General features: G+C 45.0%; 1 protein-coding gene across 2 annotated transcripts; it reads left to right on the forward strand.

The window, feature by feature from the left end:
* The first annotated feature begins 11,644 nt into the window (after positions 1 to 11,644).
* Positions 11,645 to 14,229, forward strand: LOC118476893 (transcription factor ILR3). 2 transcript variants are annotated; one of them, XM_035967233.1, is made up of 5 exons: positions 11,645 to 11,975; positions 12,897 to 12,980; positions 13,075 to 13,152; positions 13,248 to 13,410; positions 13,542 to 14,229. In XM_035967233.1, exons 1-5 carry the CDS (start codon positions 11,833 to 11,835, stop codon positions 13,833 to 13,835), a joined length of 762 nt encoding a protein of 253 aa, XP_035823126.1. In that variant the 5' UTR covers positions 11,645 to 11,832; the 3' UTR covers positions 13,836 to 14,229. The 2 variants fall into 2 exon arrangements, with proteins under 2 accessions (XP_035823126.1, XP_035823127.1); XM_035967234.1 differs by having other exon boundaries at positions 11,690 to 11,975; positions 13,120 to 13,152.
* The last annotated feature ends 2,630 nt before the right edge of the window (positions 14,230 to 16,859 follow it).

A 16,859-nucleotide genomic window follows, 5' to 3' on the forward strand; every position in this document is an offset into this window, starting at 1 on the left:
CATTCAAGGCAACGGAGGAGAAGAAGGAGGAGTCTACACCAAGTAGACAACCAATTGACGCCTCCAAGCTCGACAATGAGGAGATGGCCCTAATCATCAAAAGCTTTAGGCAAATCCTCAAGCAACGGAAGGGGAAGGACTACAAACCTCGTTCCAAGAAGGTTTGCTACAAGTGTGGTAAGCCCGGTCACTTTATTGCAAAATGTCCTATGTCTAGTGACAGTGACAGGGGCGACGACAAGAAGGGAAGAAGAAAGGAGAAGAAGAAGTATTACAAGAAGAAGGGCGGCGATGCCCATGTTTGTCGGGAGTGGGACTCCGACGAAAGCTCAAGCGACTCCTCCGACGACGAGGACGCCGCCCACATCGCCGTCACAAAAGGCCTTCTCTTCCCCAACGTCGGCCACAAGTGTCTCATGGCCAAGGACGGCAAAAAGAAGGTAAAATCAAGGTCCTCCACTAAATATGAAACATCTAGTGATGAGGATGATGATAAAAATGAGGAGGATAACTTGCGCATTCTTTTTGCTAACCTTAACATGGAACAAAAGGAAAAATTAAATGAACTAATTAGTGCCATCCATGAAAAGGATGATCTCTTGGACTCCCAAGAGGATTTCCTAATCAAGGAGAATAAGAAACATGTTAAGGTTAAAAATGCTTACGCTCTACAAGTTGAAAAATGTGAAAAATTGTCTAGTGAGCTAAGCACTTGCCGTGAGATGATTGACAACCTTAGAAATGAAAATGCTATTTTAAATGCTAAGGTTGATTCACATGTTTGTAATGTTTCAATTCCCAATCTTAGAAATGATAACGTTGACTTGCTTGCTAAGATTGATGAATTGAATGCATCTCTTGCTAGCCTTAGATTAGAGAATGAAAATTTAATTGCTAAGGCTAAAAATTTTGATGTTTGCAATGCTACTATTTCCGACCTTAGAACTAAGAATGAAATGTTGCATGCTAAGGTTGTAGAACTTAAATCTTGCAAACCCTCTACATCTAATGTTGAGCATGTTTCTATTTGCACTAGATGTAAAGATATTGATGTTAATGCTATTCTTGATCATATGGCTTTAATTAAACAACAAAATGATCATATAGCAAAATTAGATGCTAAAATTGCCGAGCACAACCTAGAAAATGAGAAATTTAAATTTGCTCGTAGCATGCTTTATAATGGGAGACGCCCTGGCATTAAGGATGGCATTGGCTTCCAAAGGGGAGACAATGTCAAACTTAATGCTCCTCCAAAGAACTTATCTAACTTTGTTAAGGGCAAGGCTCCCATGCCTCAGGATAACGAGGGTTACATTTTGTACCCTGCCGGCTATCCTGAGAGCAAAATTAGAAAGATTCATTCTAGGAAGTCTCACTCTGGCCCTAATCATGCTTTTATGTATAAGGGTGAGACATCTAGCTCTAGGCAACCAACCCGTGCCAAGTTGCCTAGAAAGAAAACTCCTATTGCATCAAATGATCATGCCTTTTCATTTAAAACTTTTGATGCATCTTATGTGCTTACTAGCAAATCCGGCAAGGTAGTTGCCAAATTTGTTGGGGGCAAACACAAGGGTTCCAAAACTTGTGTTTGGGTACCCAAAGTTCTTGTATCTAATGCCAAAGGACCCAAAACAGTTTGGGTACCTAAAGTCAAGAACTAAATTTGTTTTGTAGGTTTATGCATCCGGGGGCTCAAGTTGGATACTCGACAGCGGGTGCACAAACCACATGACCGGGGAGAAAAGAATGTTCTCCTCATATGAGAAAAACCAAGATCCCCAACGAGCTATCACATTCGGGGATGGAAATCAAGGTTTGGTCAAAGGTTTGGGTAAAATTGCTATTTCACCTGACCATTCTATTTCCAATGTTTTTCTTGTTGATTCCTTAGACTACAACCTGCTTTCTGTTTCCCAATTATGTCAAATGGGCTACAACTGTCTTTTTACTGATATAGGTGTCACTGTCTTTAGAAGAAGTGATGATTCAATAGCATTTAAGGGTGTGTTAGAGGGTCAGCTGTACTTAGTGGATTTTAATAGAGCTGAACTCAACACATGCTTAATTGCTAAGACTAACATGGGTTGGCTCTGGCATCGCCGACTAGCCCATGTTGGAATGAAGAATCTTCACAAGCTTCTAAAGGGAGAACACATTTTAGGATTAACAAATGTTCATTTTGAGAAAGACAGGATTTGTAGTGCATGTCAGGCGGGGAAGCAAGTTGGAGCCCATCATCCACACAAGAACATCATGACGACCGACAGGCCGCTTGAACTACTCCACATGGATCTATTTGGCCCGATCGCTTACATAAGCATCGGCGGGAGTAAGTATTGTCTTGTAATAGTGGATGATTATTCTCGCTTCACTTGGGTATTCTTTTTACAGGAAAAATCTCAAACCCAAGAGACCTTAAAAGGATTCTTGAGACGGGCTCAAAATGAGTTCGCCTTAAGGATCAAGAAAATAAGAAGCGACAACGGGACGGAGTTCAAGAACTCTCAAATTGAAAGCTTCCTTGAGGAGGAGGGCATCAAGCATGAGTTCTCTTCTCCCTACACGCCACAACAAAATGGTGTAGTGGAGAGGAAGAATCGAACTCTATTGGACATGGCAAGAACCATGCTTGATGAGTACAAGACACCGGACCGGTTTTGGGCCGAAGCGGTCAACACCGCCTGCTACGCCATCAACCGGTTATATCTTCACCGAATCCTCAAGAAGACATCATATGAACTCCTAACCGGTAAAAAGCCAAATATTTCATATTTTAGGGTTTTTGGTAGCAAATGCTTTATTCTTGTCAAGAGAGGTAGAAAATCTAAATTTGCTCCCAAAACTGTAGAAGGTTTTTTACTAGGATATGACTCAAACACAAGGGCATATAGAGTCTTTAACAAGTCCTCAGGACTTGTTGAAGTTTCTTGTGACGTTGTGTTTGATGAAACTAACGGCTCTCAAGTAGAGCAAGTTGATCTTGATGAGATAGGTGAAGAACAGGCTCCATGCATCGCGCTAAGGAACATGTCCATTGGGGATGTGTGTCCTAAGGAATCCGAAGAGCCTCCAAATGCACAAGATCAATCATCCTCCTCCATGCAAGCATCTCCACCAACTCAAAATGAGAATGAGGCTCAAGATGATGAAGAACAAAATCAAGAAGATGAGCCACCTCAAGATGATGGCAATGATCAAGGGGGAGATGAAAATAATCAAGAAAAGGAGGATGAGGAAGAACCAAGGCCGCCACACCCAAGAGTCCACCAAGCAATCCAACGAGATCACCCCGTCGACACCATCCTCGGCGACATTCATAAGGGGGTAACCACTAGATCTCGTGTTGCTCATTTTTGTGAACATTACTCGTTTGTTTCCTCTATTGAGCCACATAGGGTAGAGGAAGCACTTCAAGATTCGGATTGGGTGGTGGCGATGCAAGAGGAGCTCAACAATTTCACAAGGAACGAGGTATGGCATTTAGTTCCACGTCCTAACCAAAATGTTGTAGGAACCAAATGGGTCTTCCGCAACAAGCAAGATGAGCATGGTGTGGTGACAAGGAACAAAGCTCGACTCGTGGCCAAAGGATATTCACAAGTCGAAGGTTTGGATTTCGGTGAAACCTATGCACCCGTAGCTAGGCTTGAGTCAATTCGCATATTATTAGCCTATGCTACTTACCATGGCTTTAAGCTTTATCAAATGGACGTGAAAAGTGCCTTCCTCAACGGACCGATCAAGGAAGAGGTCTATGTTGAGCAACCTCCCGGCTTTGAAGACAGTGAGTATCCTAACCATGTTTATAGGCTCTCTAAGGCGCTTTATGGGCTCAAGCAAGCCCCAAGAGCATGGTATGAATGCCTTAGAGATTTCCTTATTGCTAATGGCTTCAAAGTCGGAAAAGCCGATCCTACACTCTTTACTAAAATTCTTAAAAATGACTTGTTTGTATGCCAAATTTATGTTGATGATATTATATTTGGATCTACTAACGAGTCTACATGTGAAGAGTTTAGTAGGATCATGACACAGAAATTCGAGATGTCAATGATGGGGGAGTTGAAGTATTTTCTGGGATTCCAAGTCAAGCAACTCCAAGAGGGCACCTTCATTAGCCAAACGAAGTACACTCAAGACATTCTAACCAAGTTTGGGATGAAGGATGCCAAACCCATCAAGACACCCATGGGAACTAGTGGGCATCTCGACCTCGACACGGGAGGTAAGTCCGTGGATCAAAAGGTATACCGGTCGATGATTGGTTCATTGCTTTATTTATGTGCATCTCGACCGGACATTATGCTTTCCGTTTGCATGTGTGCAAGATTTCAATCCGACCCTAAGGAATCACACCTTACGGCCGTAAAACGAATCTTGAGATATTTGGCTTACACACCTAAGTTTGGGCTTTGGTACCCTCGGGGATCCACATTTGATTTGATTGGTTATTCGGATGCCGATTGGGCAGGGTGCAAAATTAATAGGAAGAGCACATCGGGGACTTGCCAGTTCTTGGGAAGATCCTTGGTGTCTTGGGCTTCAAAGAAGCAAAATTCGGTCGCTCTTTCCACCGCCGAAGCCGAGTACATTGCCGCAGGACATTGTTGCGCGCAATTGCTTTGGATGAGGCAAACCCTGCGGGACTACGGTTACAAATTAACCAAAGTCCCTTTGCTATGTGATAATGAGAGTGCAATCAAAATGGCCGACAATCCCGTCGAGCATAGCCGCACTAAGCACATAGCCATTCGGTATCATTTTCTTAGGGATCACCAACAAAAGGGAGATATCGAGATTTCTTACATTAATACTAAAGATCAATTAGCCGATATCTTTACCAAGCCACTTGATGAACAATCTTTTACCAGACTTAGGCATGAGCTCAATATTCTTGATTCTAGAAATTTCTTTTGCTAGCTTGCACACATAGCTCTTTTAAATACCTTGATTATATCTCTTTTATGTACTATGACTAATATGTTTTCAAGTCTATTTCAAACCAAGTCATAGGTATATTGAAAGGGAATTGGAGTCTTCGGCGAAGACAAAGGCTTCCACTCCGTATCACATACTTCGCCATCACTCTGAGCAACTCTCTATTCTTTGGGGAGAAATGAGCATCAAAGAAAAGGACTTCATCCTTGGGGAGAGAGTAAAAGCTCAAAAGCAAAAGGACCAGACTTCGTCTTTGGTATAATCTTAACTCATTTACTTATGACCAAAGGGAAGAAATTACTTCGAGGGCTCTAATGGTTCCATTTTTGGCGATTCATGCCAAAAAGGGGGAGAAATAAGCCCAAAGCAAAAGGACCGCACCACCACCAATTTCAAAAACTTAGTATTTTCAAAGAAGTATTTATCATTTGGTATCCTATTGTGTTCAAAAGGGGGAGAAAGTAGTATTTCAAAAATGGTATATCAAAACCCTCTTGAACACTAAGAGGTGAATCTCTTTTAGGGGGAGTTTTGTTTAGTCAAAGGAAAAGCATTTGAAACAGGGGGAGAAAATTTCAAATCTTGAAAATGCTTTACAAACTCTTATTCATGTACCCTTGACTATTTGCAAAAGATCTTTGAAATGGATTTACAAAAAGAATTTGCAAAAACAAAACATATGGTGCAAACGTGGTCCAAAATGTTATATAAGAAAGAAACACTCCTTGCATATCTTGTAAGTAGTTATATTGGCTCAATTCCAAGCAACCTTTACACTTACATTATGCAAACTAGTTCAATTATGCACTTCTCTATTTGCTTTGGTTTGTGTTGGCATCAATCACCAAAAAGGGGGAGATTGAAAGGGAATTAGGCTTACACCTAGTTCCTAAATAATTTTGGTGGTTGAATTGCCCAACACAAATCTTTAGACTAACTAGTTTGCCCAAGTGTATAGATTATACAGGTGTAAAAGGTTCACACTCAGCCAATAAAAAGACCAAGTGTTGGATTCAATAAAGGAGCAAAGGGGCAACCGAGGGCACCCCTGGTCTGGCGCACCGGACTGTCCGGTGTGCCACCGGACAGTGCACAGTACCTGTCCGGTGCACCAGGGGACTCAGACTCAAACTCTTCACCCTCGGGATTTCTCGGAAGCCGGTGCGCTATAATTCACCGGACTGTCCGGTGTGCACCGGACATGTCCGGTGCTCCAAGGAAGCTCGGCCTCCTGAACTCGCCAGCCTCGGGTTCGCGCGGCAGCCGCTCCGCTATAATTCACCGGACTGTCCGGTGTGCACCGGACTGTCCGGTGTGCCAGCGGAGCAACGGCTCCCTGCGGCGCCAACGGCTCCCTGCGGTGCATTAAATGCGCGCGCAGCGCGCGCAGTCGTCAGACTCGCCCATACCGGTGCACCGGACATCAAACAGTGCATGTCCGGTGTGCACCGGACACCCAGGCGGGCCCACAAGTCAGAAGCTCCAACGGCTAGAATCCAACGGCAGTGATGACGTGGCAGGGGCACCGGACTGTCCGGTGTGCACCGGACTGTCCGGTGCGCCATCGAGCAGAAGCCTCCAGCCAACGGTCAAGTTTGGTGGTTGGGGCTATAAATACCCCAACCACCCCACCATTCATTGTATCCAAGTTTTCCACTTCTCAACCACTTACAAGAGCTAGGCATTCAATTCTAGACACATTCAAAGAGATCAAATCCTCTCCAATTCCACACAAAGCCCTAGTGACTAAAGAGAGTGATTTGCCGTGTTCTTTTGAGCTCTTGCGCTTGGATCGCATTCTTTCTTTCTCACTTGTTCTTGTGATCAACACTCAATTGTAACCAAGGCAAGAGGCACCGATTGTGTGGTGGCCCTTGCGGGGAAGTTTTGTTCCCGGTTGATTGAGAAGAAAGGAAAGCTCACTCGGTCGGAGGGACCGTTTGAGAGAGGGAAGGGTTGAAAGAGACCCGGCCTTTGTGGCCTCCTCAACGGGGAGTAGGTTTGCAAGAACCGAACCTCGGTAAAACAAATCTCCGTGTCTCACTTGCTTATTCGCTTGGGATTTGTTTTGCGCCCTCTCTCGCGGACTCGTTTATATTTCTAACGCTAACCCGGCTTGTAGTTGTGTTTATATTTGTAAATTTCAGTTTCGCCCTATTCACCCCCCCTCTAGGCGACTATCAGTTAGTCCAATTGTTTGTGTTGGGCAATTCAACCACCAAAATTAATTAGGGACTAGGTGTAAGCCTAATTCCCTTTCATGTACAGAGTAGAATTCATGCACAAAATCTTCCAATTCGACATCCACACTCTCCTGTGCTGTAATCAAAGCCAATGCATGTGGACAAGGTTTGCCGGTGTGCTGCCACTCTAGGCATGTACACTCATGCAAATATGACTTCACTACATGTCTGTTGTGAGTGTTTGTGCTGTCCTCAACCTGTGCAGAGAAAAAACCATCCTTTGTCACTGATAGATGCCCTAGGCCTCTAGTCCTTGCCTTCAATTGTTGTAAAACAGCAGGTAAGATCTTCCCATTAAGTTTATCTCCAATTCTTCTCCTTTTCTCCCACAACACCATTATCATCTCCCTACACTTGTCTGCAAGCTCAACAACTGGAAGGTCCTTCCAATCTTTAATCCAGTTGTTGAAGACTTCAGCTAGATTGTTGGTGACATAATCACACTTGATGGCAGGATTAAACTGACTCCTCCATTTCAGCTTGTGGTAAGTATCTAGCCATTTCTTTACATCTGGGGAAGCTTCCACAACTTGATTGTAAAAGAATTGCGAAACTGTTGGCCTATCTGTAGAGATGGCAATAGGTACCCGAATACCCGACGGGTTTTACCCGATATGAAGACGGGTACGGGATGATTTCTCTATCCGCGGGTATGTTAATGGTTAAAAACCTCTACCCGTTGGGTAGACGGGTACGAGTAAGGGTTGGTACTACCCATACCCGTCTACCCGTGGGTAAAATATACCTGCATCAATAGCACTATAAACATCTAATAGAGTCCAACTTAGCTAGAATAAAACCCTTCTCTAGTTATCATTTGTCTAGATACCAAGTTATGTAATCATATGATTTGTTATATGTGAAATTGAAGTTGTATTTATATGTTTATTTAATATTTTGAGTGATTGGTATATTGGAATTTAATTATTTCCTAGCGGGTACGGGTTACCCGACGAGTAAAAATACCCGCGCGGGTACGGGTATGAGTAAGATTTTATACCCGCGAGTATATATGGGTAACCCGACAGGTAGAATTTTTTTGATGGGTACGGGTATGGAATGGTACTACCCGACGGGTATGTAGCCGTTGCCATCCCTACCTATATGCCCTAGCTGTAGGGTACATCTTAGAGAATATGTCACCTCCAAACCTCTTAACAAAATTCTGCATTAGATGCCTAAAGCATTCTCTTTGGTCAGCCTGAGGGAAAACAAGTTTTACTGCATTTTCTAACCCTTTGCATGCATCTGTACATACAACAAGCAATGGAAGATCTCCTATTGCCTTTTTCAGTTGGCTCATGAACCATACCCAATTATCATCAGTTTCACCATCTATGAATCCAAATGCAAGTGGATACATCCAGTTATGACCATCAATAGCTGTGGCTGCAGCCATATGCCCATTCCATCTACCATTGAGGGCAGTTGAGTCTATGCTGAGGTATGGTCTGCAACCTTCTAAAAATCCTTGAATGCAAGGGGCTAATGCACAAAAAATATGTGGAAATAAATCTTGCCATCTACCTCCTTAATATCAATCTCAATGACACTCCACGGAGAACGACTCAACACCTCTGCCCTCCAATTGAAAAGCATTTGAAAACTCTCTTCCCAACTACCATGTAACTCTTTTATCGCCAATTGCCTCCCCTTCCAAACTGTGTCATAATGAATTTCACACTTATATTTTTCTTCCAACCTTTTCCGCAGCTCCTTCGGACCCATGTTAGACTCCTTCTTGAGGAGATGGATAACCTTTGATGCTACCCAAGCGCTAGTAGGGGTCGTGGTTTTCCTTCTAGCACTGGACGTACAAGTGTGTTCCTCAATTAAGACAGTGACCTGCAATAATAAACCTCAGTTAGTAACAACAAAGATGGCAAGGGCACAACATAGATTAGTAACAACAACTCTATACCATAACACTATTCCCAGATTGTTGCCTACGTCCCACAATATGCCAAGGGCAACCTTCTCCTTTGCAATTACCAATAAATCGACTCGGATCAGTTTTATATATTTCTAGCTCAAACTCTTCATTGATCGCAAACTGTCTCACAGCTAGCCTGAAGTCACGCATGCTGGGGTACACTGTTCCAATATCCATACAAGGCTTGTCTGGATCATGCAACATCACTCTCTCATCTGGAATTTCATCATCAACAGGGATGGCTGCATCAATAGTTTCATTCTCACTATAACTTCTATTGACATCACCGTCTTGCATCTTGAAAGCTTCAACAGCCTTCTCAGCAGCTTCATCCTCAGCTCTCAAACCGATCAACTCATACATTCTGTCATCGTCAACAATTTCTATCCTACCTTCCTCATCTTGCCTCTCAACAATTTGAAGTGCGTCCCAGTCAGTACCAACCTTTGGGTGACCACTAGGATGTACTACCAATGCTAAGCTAGGCGGAAGCTCATCGTCAAAACTGAAAATAAAAATAAAAATGTACAATCATACTACTTCATTCGATTTCTATAAAAGTTATTAAATGTAGAATCATACCCGTACATAGAATCATTCCAGCTGTAATCCATCTAGCCAACTGTTGGTGACCAATAATGTGAGATCTCCGCTATTGCTAACTCAAATCAGAACAAACCCTAAAGCCTAAAACCCTTAAGCCCATATGCATACCTGGAGCTCGCCGAGGTTAGCTGAGGGGAACAGGCCACCAAGGGTTGCCGAAGGATAAGTCGTTGTAGCTCGCCGAGGAGAACCGGCTGCCGGCGGTGGAGCTCGCCGTGGGGAGCCCGGGCTACGTGGTGGAGCTCGCCGTGGGGAGCCTGGGCGGCATGGTGGAGATCGCTGTGGTGGAGCTCGCCGTAGGGACGCGGGCGCCGTGCGCGGTCCAGAGAGCACGAGATCTCAGAGAGCAGAGAGGAGGAGCAGAGAGGAGACAGAAAACGACGAGCGAGAGCCAGAGAACGAGTGAGAGAAACAGAAAACGAGCGAGAGACATAATTCACGAGCAATAATTTAGTTTAAGGGTAAAACAGTTCGATCAGTTGATATTTTGTCAAATGACTTCCTAAATGACATTTTATTTGTAAGCCAGTGTTTGAGAATGGCGTAACAACGAAGCGTGTTCTCATAATGGCATTCGAGCGAATCAGTAGTTTGATAATGATAGAATTCCAATTTTCTCGCAGTGGAAGTGTGGGAGACTGGGATATAGATGTCCAAACGGGCGGCACGGCCCGGCCCAGCCCGAGCACGATTTGGCCCGGCCCGTTTGAGCCCGGCACGGTTAAGCCCGATCACTTAATCGGGCCGTGCCGTGCCGCCCGACGGGCCCAGACAGCCACCCGAGCACGGCACGGTGGAGGCCCGACCGTGCCGGGCTGGCCTGAATAGCACGACCCATTTATTAGACCGGGCCGACCCGAGCCCGTAACACACACAATCATATTTAGCACAAAAACCTAAAACTGACATCACAAAAAATCCTCAGAGATAAAGAGATCTTACTGTTATCTAGCTGAATCAATCTATCTACATAGAACACCAGTACATGATCGCTAAAGGGCAAAAGGCCCCAACGAAATTACGATGCATGCATAGTATTTTAAATCCTGCAAAACTACGCTATCTGCTATACCCAGTAATCCGCTAGAAACGTCTTGGCGGCGTCCAGGCTGGGGTAGTATGGCGGCTCCAGGAACATTTGGGCGAGCAGATCCATCCCCTCTGCCGGCACGAACAGCGCCCGGTTGCCCGACGCCTTCGCCGTGCATATCACCGCCGCCACCAGCTGCCAGTACCCGGAGAAGAATCCTCTCGCGCCGGGAGGAGGGACCAGAGAGTACCGGAGCTCTCGAGCCGGAGAAGAAGTAGGGAGCACCGGAGGCAGCCGCGCACAGAGCGAGAGCACCGGAGCACAGGAGCCGCACACAGGAGCGAGAGAGACTGAGAGCGAGAGCTGGATCCGGGAGCCGCCACACGGAGAGGACGCATGAGCGAGAGAGGGTTAGGGTTACCACGGTGTCTTTGCTCATGGACTAAATAACACGGTGTGGGAGGGACTGCGGGCGTGCGGTTGCGGAGTGCGCTATTTGGGCCGTTGGGAGGCAACCCATTATTTGTGGGGCCGTTGGGAGGGGAGTTCTGTGAACGGGCCGGTTTAAAGGCCCGGCTGATAACGGGCCGTGCTCGGGCCAGCCCAACGGGCTCAAATTCCTGTCGAGCCTGGCACGCTCTTCGGGCCGGGCTAAGCTTGGACCCGCTTAAATCCGTGCCGTGCTGAGCTCGTGTCGTGCTAAAAAATCATGCTCCGTGCTGGACTAACGGGCCACGTGCTTTTTGAACATCTATAGACTGGGAGTGGGACAGTGGGTATTCTCGTTGGCTGGCGCCTGGCGGCCTTCATCCCGCTGTTCTCCAGCCACGCCACGTCACCACCCTCACCTCACCTGCTCTTTCGGCCACGCAGAAAAGGAAAAGAAGAAAAAAAAGACAAGGCAAATCACCGTCCACCAACCACGGGCGCGAAACGCGACCGGGTCCACCTGTCATCCATACCACGGCTCGCCTTCCTAATCTCGGGACTCGGGTCCGCGATGCGAGCCACCAAGAGATCCACGAATATACCCATCCCATTCCCCACAAGGCTCCGTCCCTTCGGCGGCGGCGGCGATGTCTCTCCCCCCTGGCCCGGCGGACAGTGGCACCGGCACCGGAGACGACTGGTTCCTCGACTGCGGCATCCTCGACGACCTGCCCGCCGCGGCCTGCGGAGCCTTCCCGTGGGACGCGTCCCCGTCGTCTTCCAACCCCAGGTCCGCCCAGATCGACCGACCGATTCCTCCCTTCCCCACGCCACCTCCTAGTTCCGGAAGGCACGGATGCTTTGTTTGGCGTACGGTCCTGGCGACAGGTCCCGTGACCCCGGCGTTCCGTATCTTTGCGATGAGTATATTGTGGAATCGTGACGGGCGGATGAATTGTTTTGGGGATTTGGGCTGTGTAGTAGTCTACTAGATGCATGCGCGTGGAGGCGTCTGATCCGTAGAGGTGGTTTCTTTACACTGCGGATCTTCCAGTCTGTTGCTCGTGCTATAAACCTGCCGAGGCTGCTTTTGTACAGGTTAAATTAGATTAGAGTTCCCAAACAAAAAAAATGGTTTCCTAAAAAAACAAGGCTGCTGAGTTTGCGCGCTGCAAGATAACTTGCCTTGGTAGGTTTGTTCTCGTGTTTCCGTGACTGTGCTTATGAGTTATGACAGTGGAACGGATGTATTACGTGTGACTATGACCAATGATTTGCTCAAACGATTGAGATGGATGTTTTAATTGATTGATGGCGATTGTAATACCAGTCTTGATGATAAGTGGTGTGGCTGCGAGTGATGGGATGCCATGTGTTGCTCGGCCATGGATGGAAATGGAATCGTGACACCTGACTGGAGAGCCAAAGATACAACTTCTCATCTTCTCCTGTCATGTATGCGCTGATGCTGCTATGATATTAATTTTGAGAGTAATTTGCAGTGATCTTGTTGTTTGACCTTTTTTTTCTTGCTTTACTGAAAGCGGTCCACTCCATATGCTCAGAATTCAATGCCTTACATGTAGCTAGTTGTCTGATTACTTTCGTCCATGAATGGTTTCCAGTTAATTGGTTGAGAACAGGTACTAGCCAAATACGAAAAAAAAGTTCATGTCCAGTTGGAGCTGCTAATCACCCTTATATTTTACAGTGTGGAAGTGGGCAGCTATGTAAACGCCAATGATGCATTCAAGGAGCCCAATGATGTCTTCAAGGAGCCTGGCAGCAGTAAACGGTGTGTCTGTTGTTTCGCTCTACGACTTAAACAAAATTCATATTGCCGCCGTGCTGTATGCAGCCACCATTCTTAACTCTATTGCAACTTACAGTTTACGGTCAGGATCCAGTGATATGCCAACATCTAAAGCTTGCAGGGAAAGAATGAGGAGGAACAAGCTGAATGACAGGTAGACCGTAAACACAATTTTGCTGGCACTGGAGTACCAAAGGTGGATTGCCATGTCATTGGCACACGTTTTTTATTATTTCTTATGGTTTCTAGGTTTCTTGAACTGGGGTCTGCATTAGAACCTGGGAAGCCAGTGAAAGCTGACAAAGCTGCCATCCTAAGCGATGCTACTCGCATGGTTATTCAGCTCCGTTCAGAATCACAGCAACTGAAGGAGACTAATGGCAGCCTCGAAGAAAAGATTAAAGAACTAAAGGTTATTCAGCTACTTCTTGTTAATACTGTTAACTCACTCACATATAAAACATTGTCCTTTTATGGCGCGAGCATGCCCGTGTTATTTCTTGTTAACATTTATGAATCTGTTCCTGTTTCTTCAAATTCCAGGCCGAGAAGGACGAGCTTCGCGACGAGAAGCAGAAACTGAAACTGGAGAAGGAGAGTCTAGAGCACCAGATGAAGCTGATGGCATCGGCTCCAGCCTACATGCCCCATCCGACCCTGATGCCGGCGCCTTTCGCCCAGGCGCCCCTAGCTCCATTCCATGCCCAGGGCCAAGCTGCAGGGCAGAAGCTGATGATGCCCTTCGTCGGCTACCCAGGGTACCCAATGTGGCAGTTCATGCCGCCTTCAGAGGTCGACACCTCGAAGGACAGCGAGGCGTGCCCTCCTGTCGCATGATCACCTTGATGGGGCTGGTCCTGCTCACACCATGTGGATTAGCCGCAACTAGTTGTCGTTGTCGATCCATTGATGGGGTATAACTGATGTTCTTAGGCTATCTCCAGCAGCCTCTCTATCCTATTCTCTATCTTACTCCCTATTTTAAATTTTACTCTGTAAACAGTACAGTCTATAGTGTAAGACAATGTTTTGCATGTTTATATCCACGCTTGGCTGGAGATGGGCATGGTAGTCTGTTGGTGACCAAGGAAGCTGTGATATCTGTGGCGAGGTGCCCTGCTAGAGGCTCCTTTAATGGGTGTACAATTTTCGTGGTGGAAAGAAGAATGTTCGTTCTTGTTCTCCATAGCAACAGTGTCATATTATCTATCTATGCCATATATATTTTATATTTGACATGTTTGTGATACAAGCAAAATTTATATTTAGAACAGAGACATTATTATTTCCACAGTAACTAGTTATGAGATGCTGTACACGGTTGAATGAAATGAAACAGTGAGCTATGCAATGGTGAGGCTGAGGCCGAGGCCAAGGCCAAGGCCAAGCACCCTACAAAAATGACAAGATATTGTTTTGCTAAATTCACCCATGTGTCTAAAACTGACAAGTGTAGCAATATGTTTAAAGCACAAAAGTCTTGTAACATACTCTCTGTGTCTAAAAATGCATATCGTTCTCACTTTTTGAAGAGTCAGCTATTGTGAAATTTGACCAAATATATATATAAATATATTAGTATTTATAGTACATAATTAGTATCATTAGATAGATATTTGATATACTTTTATAGTAAAATTATTTGAGACAAATTGTCATGGTTTCGGAAACCGGTAGACAATAAAATTTTTGTTCGGTGGGATGCTAGCGCAAACTCACTACGAATGCTGAATCGCTAGGACTCGAACAATGGACTTGAGACACCGGGTTTATACTGATTCGAGTTCGCACCCACTCCAGTGTAGTACTGATTGTAGTATTCCAATGAAAAGTGTTACAACTTGTGCGCTTATGTGTCCGGACGAGCGAGCCCTGCCCTTTTATATGTGACGGAACCTCCCAAGTAATTAGGCCCACCTACAGTTGTCCTTGTCCAACAGACATCAGACAACCCTGTAGATGTTCCTGAATCACTCGACAAGTTCGGTATCTTCTTTCTTACCCTTCCAGGAACGTTTCACCCGTCTTGCAGACATTACAGAACATCGGAGGTATAGAAATGCGGAAGCGATTACATAAAATTACATTTATTTAGAAAGCAAGATCAAGTTATTTATTACAGACCAGATTATCCTATGAGTGCAGAATAATATTATTACACATACCAAGGGAGGCAAAAACTCCTCCCGATAAGTTTTTAAACAAAAGTTCTAATGGAGGATCATGTCCTCCCGCAACTTCACTCTTGTTTTTCTTCCTTGGGAACCACCTTGGAGCAAAAGCAACAAAAATTTGTCGTTTCCTCACCTAAAAACAACGGGGGAATAAACCCTGAGTATGGAATTACTCAGCAAGTCTTACCCGACTAAAGAAAAGACTCTCAAGGGTATGCTGGCTTAAGGGAGTCAAGGTAAGGCTTTTCAAAATCAAAGACTCTGTTTTGCAGAAATGCTTACTAAAGTGGATCCTTAAAAATCCAGTTTTATTTGTCAAGTTAAGTAAAATTACCTGCAACTAGAGTTCTTTCTACCCTAGATCAATCACTTGACCTGTACTAGCCAATTTCTTAACAAACCGTCATCTTTAGTGGATTTCTACGTATAGGGCAGTGACCAAGTCTTCATAACCGCGAAGGTACGGCGATCCGAATCGATTATACTCAGCTGAGGATCTCCAATCACACGACATATGTAGCACTTAACCCTTGCATATGTCAACCCGCCACCGGGATTCTTAAGACCAGATCAGGTTCACGCAAACCGAGAGCACAGATACACCACCGTCCAGCCTCTTGCCACGGAGGGTACACGCTACTCCCGCCACCGCTCCACGCCCATTTCGTGTTATCTTATTCTGGCCTTAGTCTGCCCGAGGCAAGGCTTACCCATGACGAGGCATGTGACCATTTAAAGGGTCCTCGGTCAGCAAGCCTACATCGAGACGGTCCTTAATCGACTCAGACGGAGACACTACACCGAGACTCCTTTCTTGTGCAAGTCACCCGCCCGGTCTCAGCTTAATCATTAAACCCAAAAACTTGGTACCTGGCAGAGGTACATCTTTTCCGATGTTGAACCCATCATGGCCATGATGGATCCACCATCAATTTTTATTTTTGAAAACAACCCTCCCACTTTGCCAATCGTCTTTTGTAAAACAAATCCTTTTGTTTTTCTAGAGCAATACTAAGCATAGAAAAACCTTTTGGTAAAAACAGGGTTTCAAGGAAGGTAATCAAGTTCAAGGAAGGTAATGCAGGAATTGTTTAAGCATTCAACTCCTATCACCTAATGCATCAATCAAGTGAGAAAGATTTTAAAAACATCAAGGAAGGTGGCAAATGCACCGGGGCTTGCCTTCGTTAGTAGGTGAGTCAGGCTCGGACCCGCAGATATCAAAGTAGAAACAATTTCTGTCCTGAGATTCCGAAGGTGGTGGTGTCTTCTCTTCAGTTACTTCGATCTCTTCTTCGTTTTCTAAATATAACCATATATATGTGTATATAAGAATGAATGCCATGTAATGCTCATGAGAGTGCAAAGATAATAAAGATTTATTATCTAAGTCTTGAATACAACTTTCCTTCACGGAACTCCGAGAACTTAGGGTTTCCGGAGTCAGTAAAGGAGTTCAAAGGGCAGGGGGGTTTTGGGTTCTAAGTATCAAACAAGGTCCAAATCAACCCAAACTCTACCCAAGGCTTCTAAATAATGTGTAGAGCTTATATAAAAAGTTTGAGAAATTTTGGGATTACCATTTATTTTTTAAAAATCCAGGACTAATGTTTTAAGCTACTTTAAATACTCCAAAATTCCTTATTTTATCTAAAAATCAGTCAACTATTTTTATTAAATTCTATGG

Source organism: Zea mays, chromosome 4, assembly GCF_902167145.1.
Source record: "Zea mays cultivar B73 chromosome 4, Zm-B73-REFERENCE-NAM-5.0, whole genome shotgun sequence".
Lineage (NCBI taxonomy): Eukaryota > Viridiplantae > Streptophyta > Magnoliopsida > Poales > Poaceae > Zea > Zea mays.

Bases quoted from the DNA above. Each gene is read 5' to 3' on its own strand.
- LOC118476893 (XM_035967233.1), top strand. From the start codon at position 11,833: ATGTCTCTCCCCCCTGGCCCGGCGGACAGTGGCACCGGCACCGGAGAC. The intron at 13,153-13,247 runs GTAGACCGTAAA...TATGGTTTCTAG, and splicing joins AGGAACAAGCTGAATGACAG to GTTTCTTGAACTGGGGTCTG. The intron at 13,411-13,541 runs GTTATTCAGCTA...TTCAAATTCCAG, and splicing joins AAAAGATTAAAGAACTAAAG to GCCGAGAAGGACGAGCTTCG.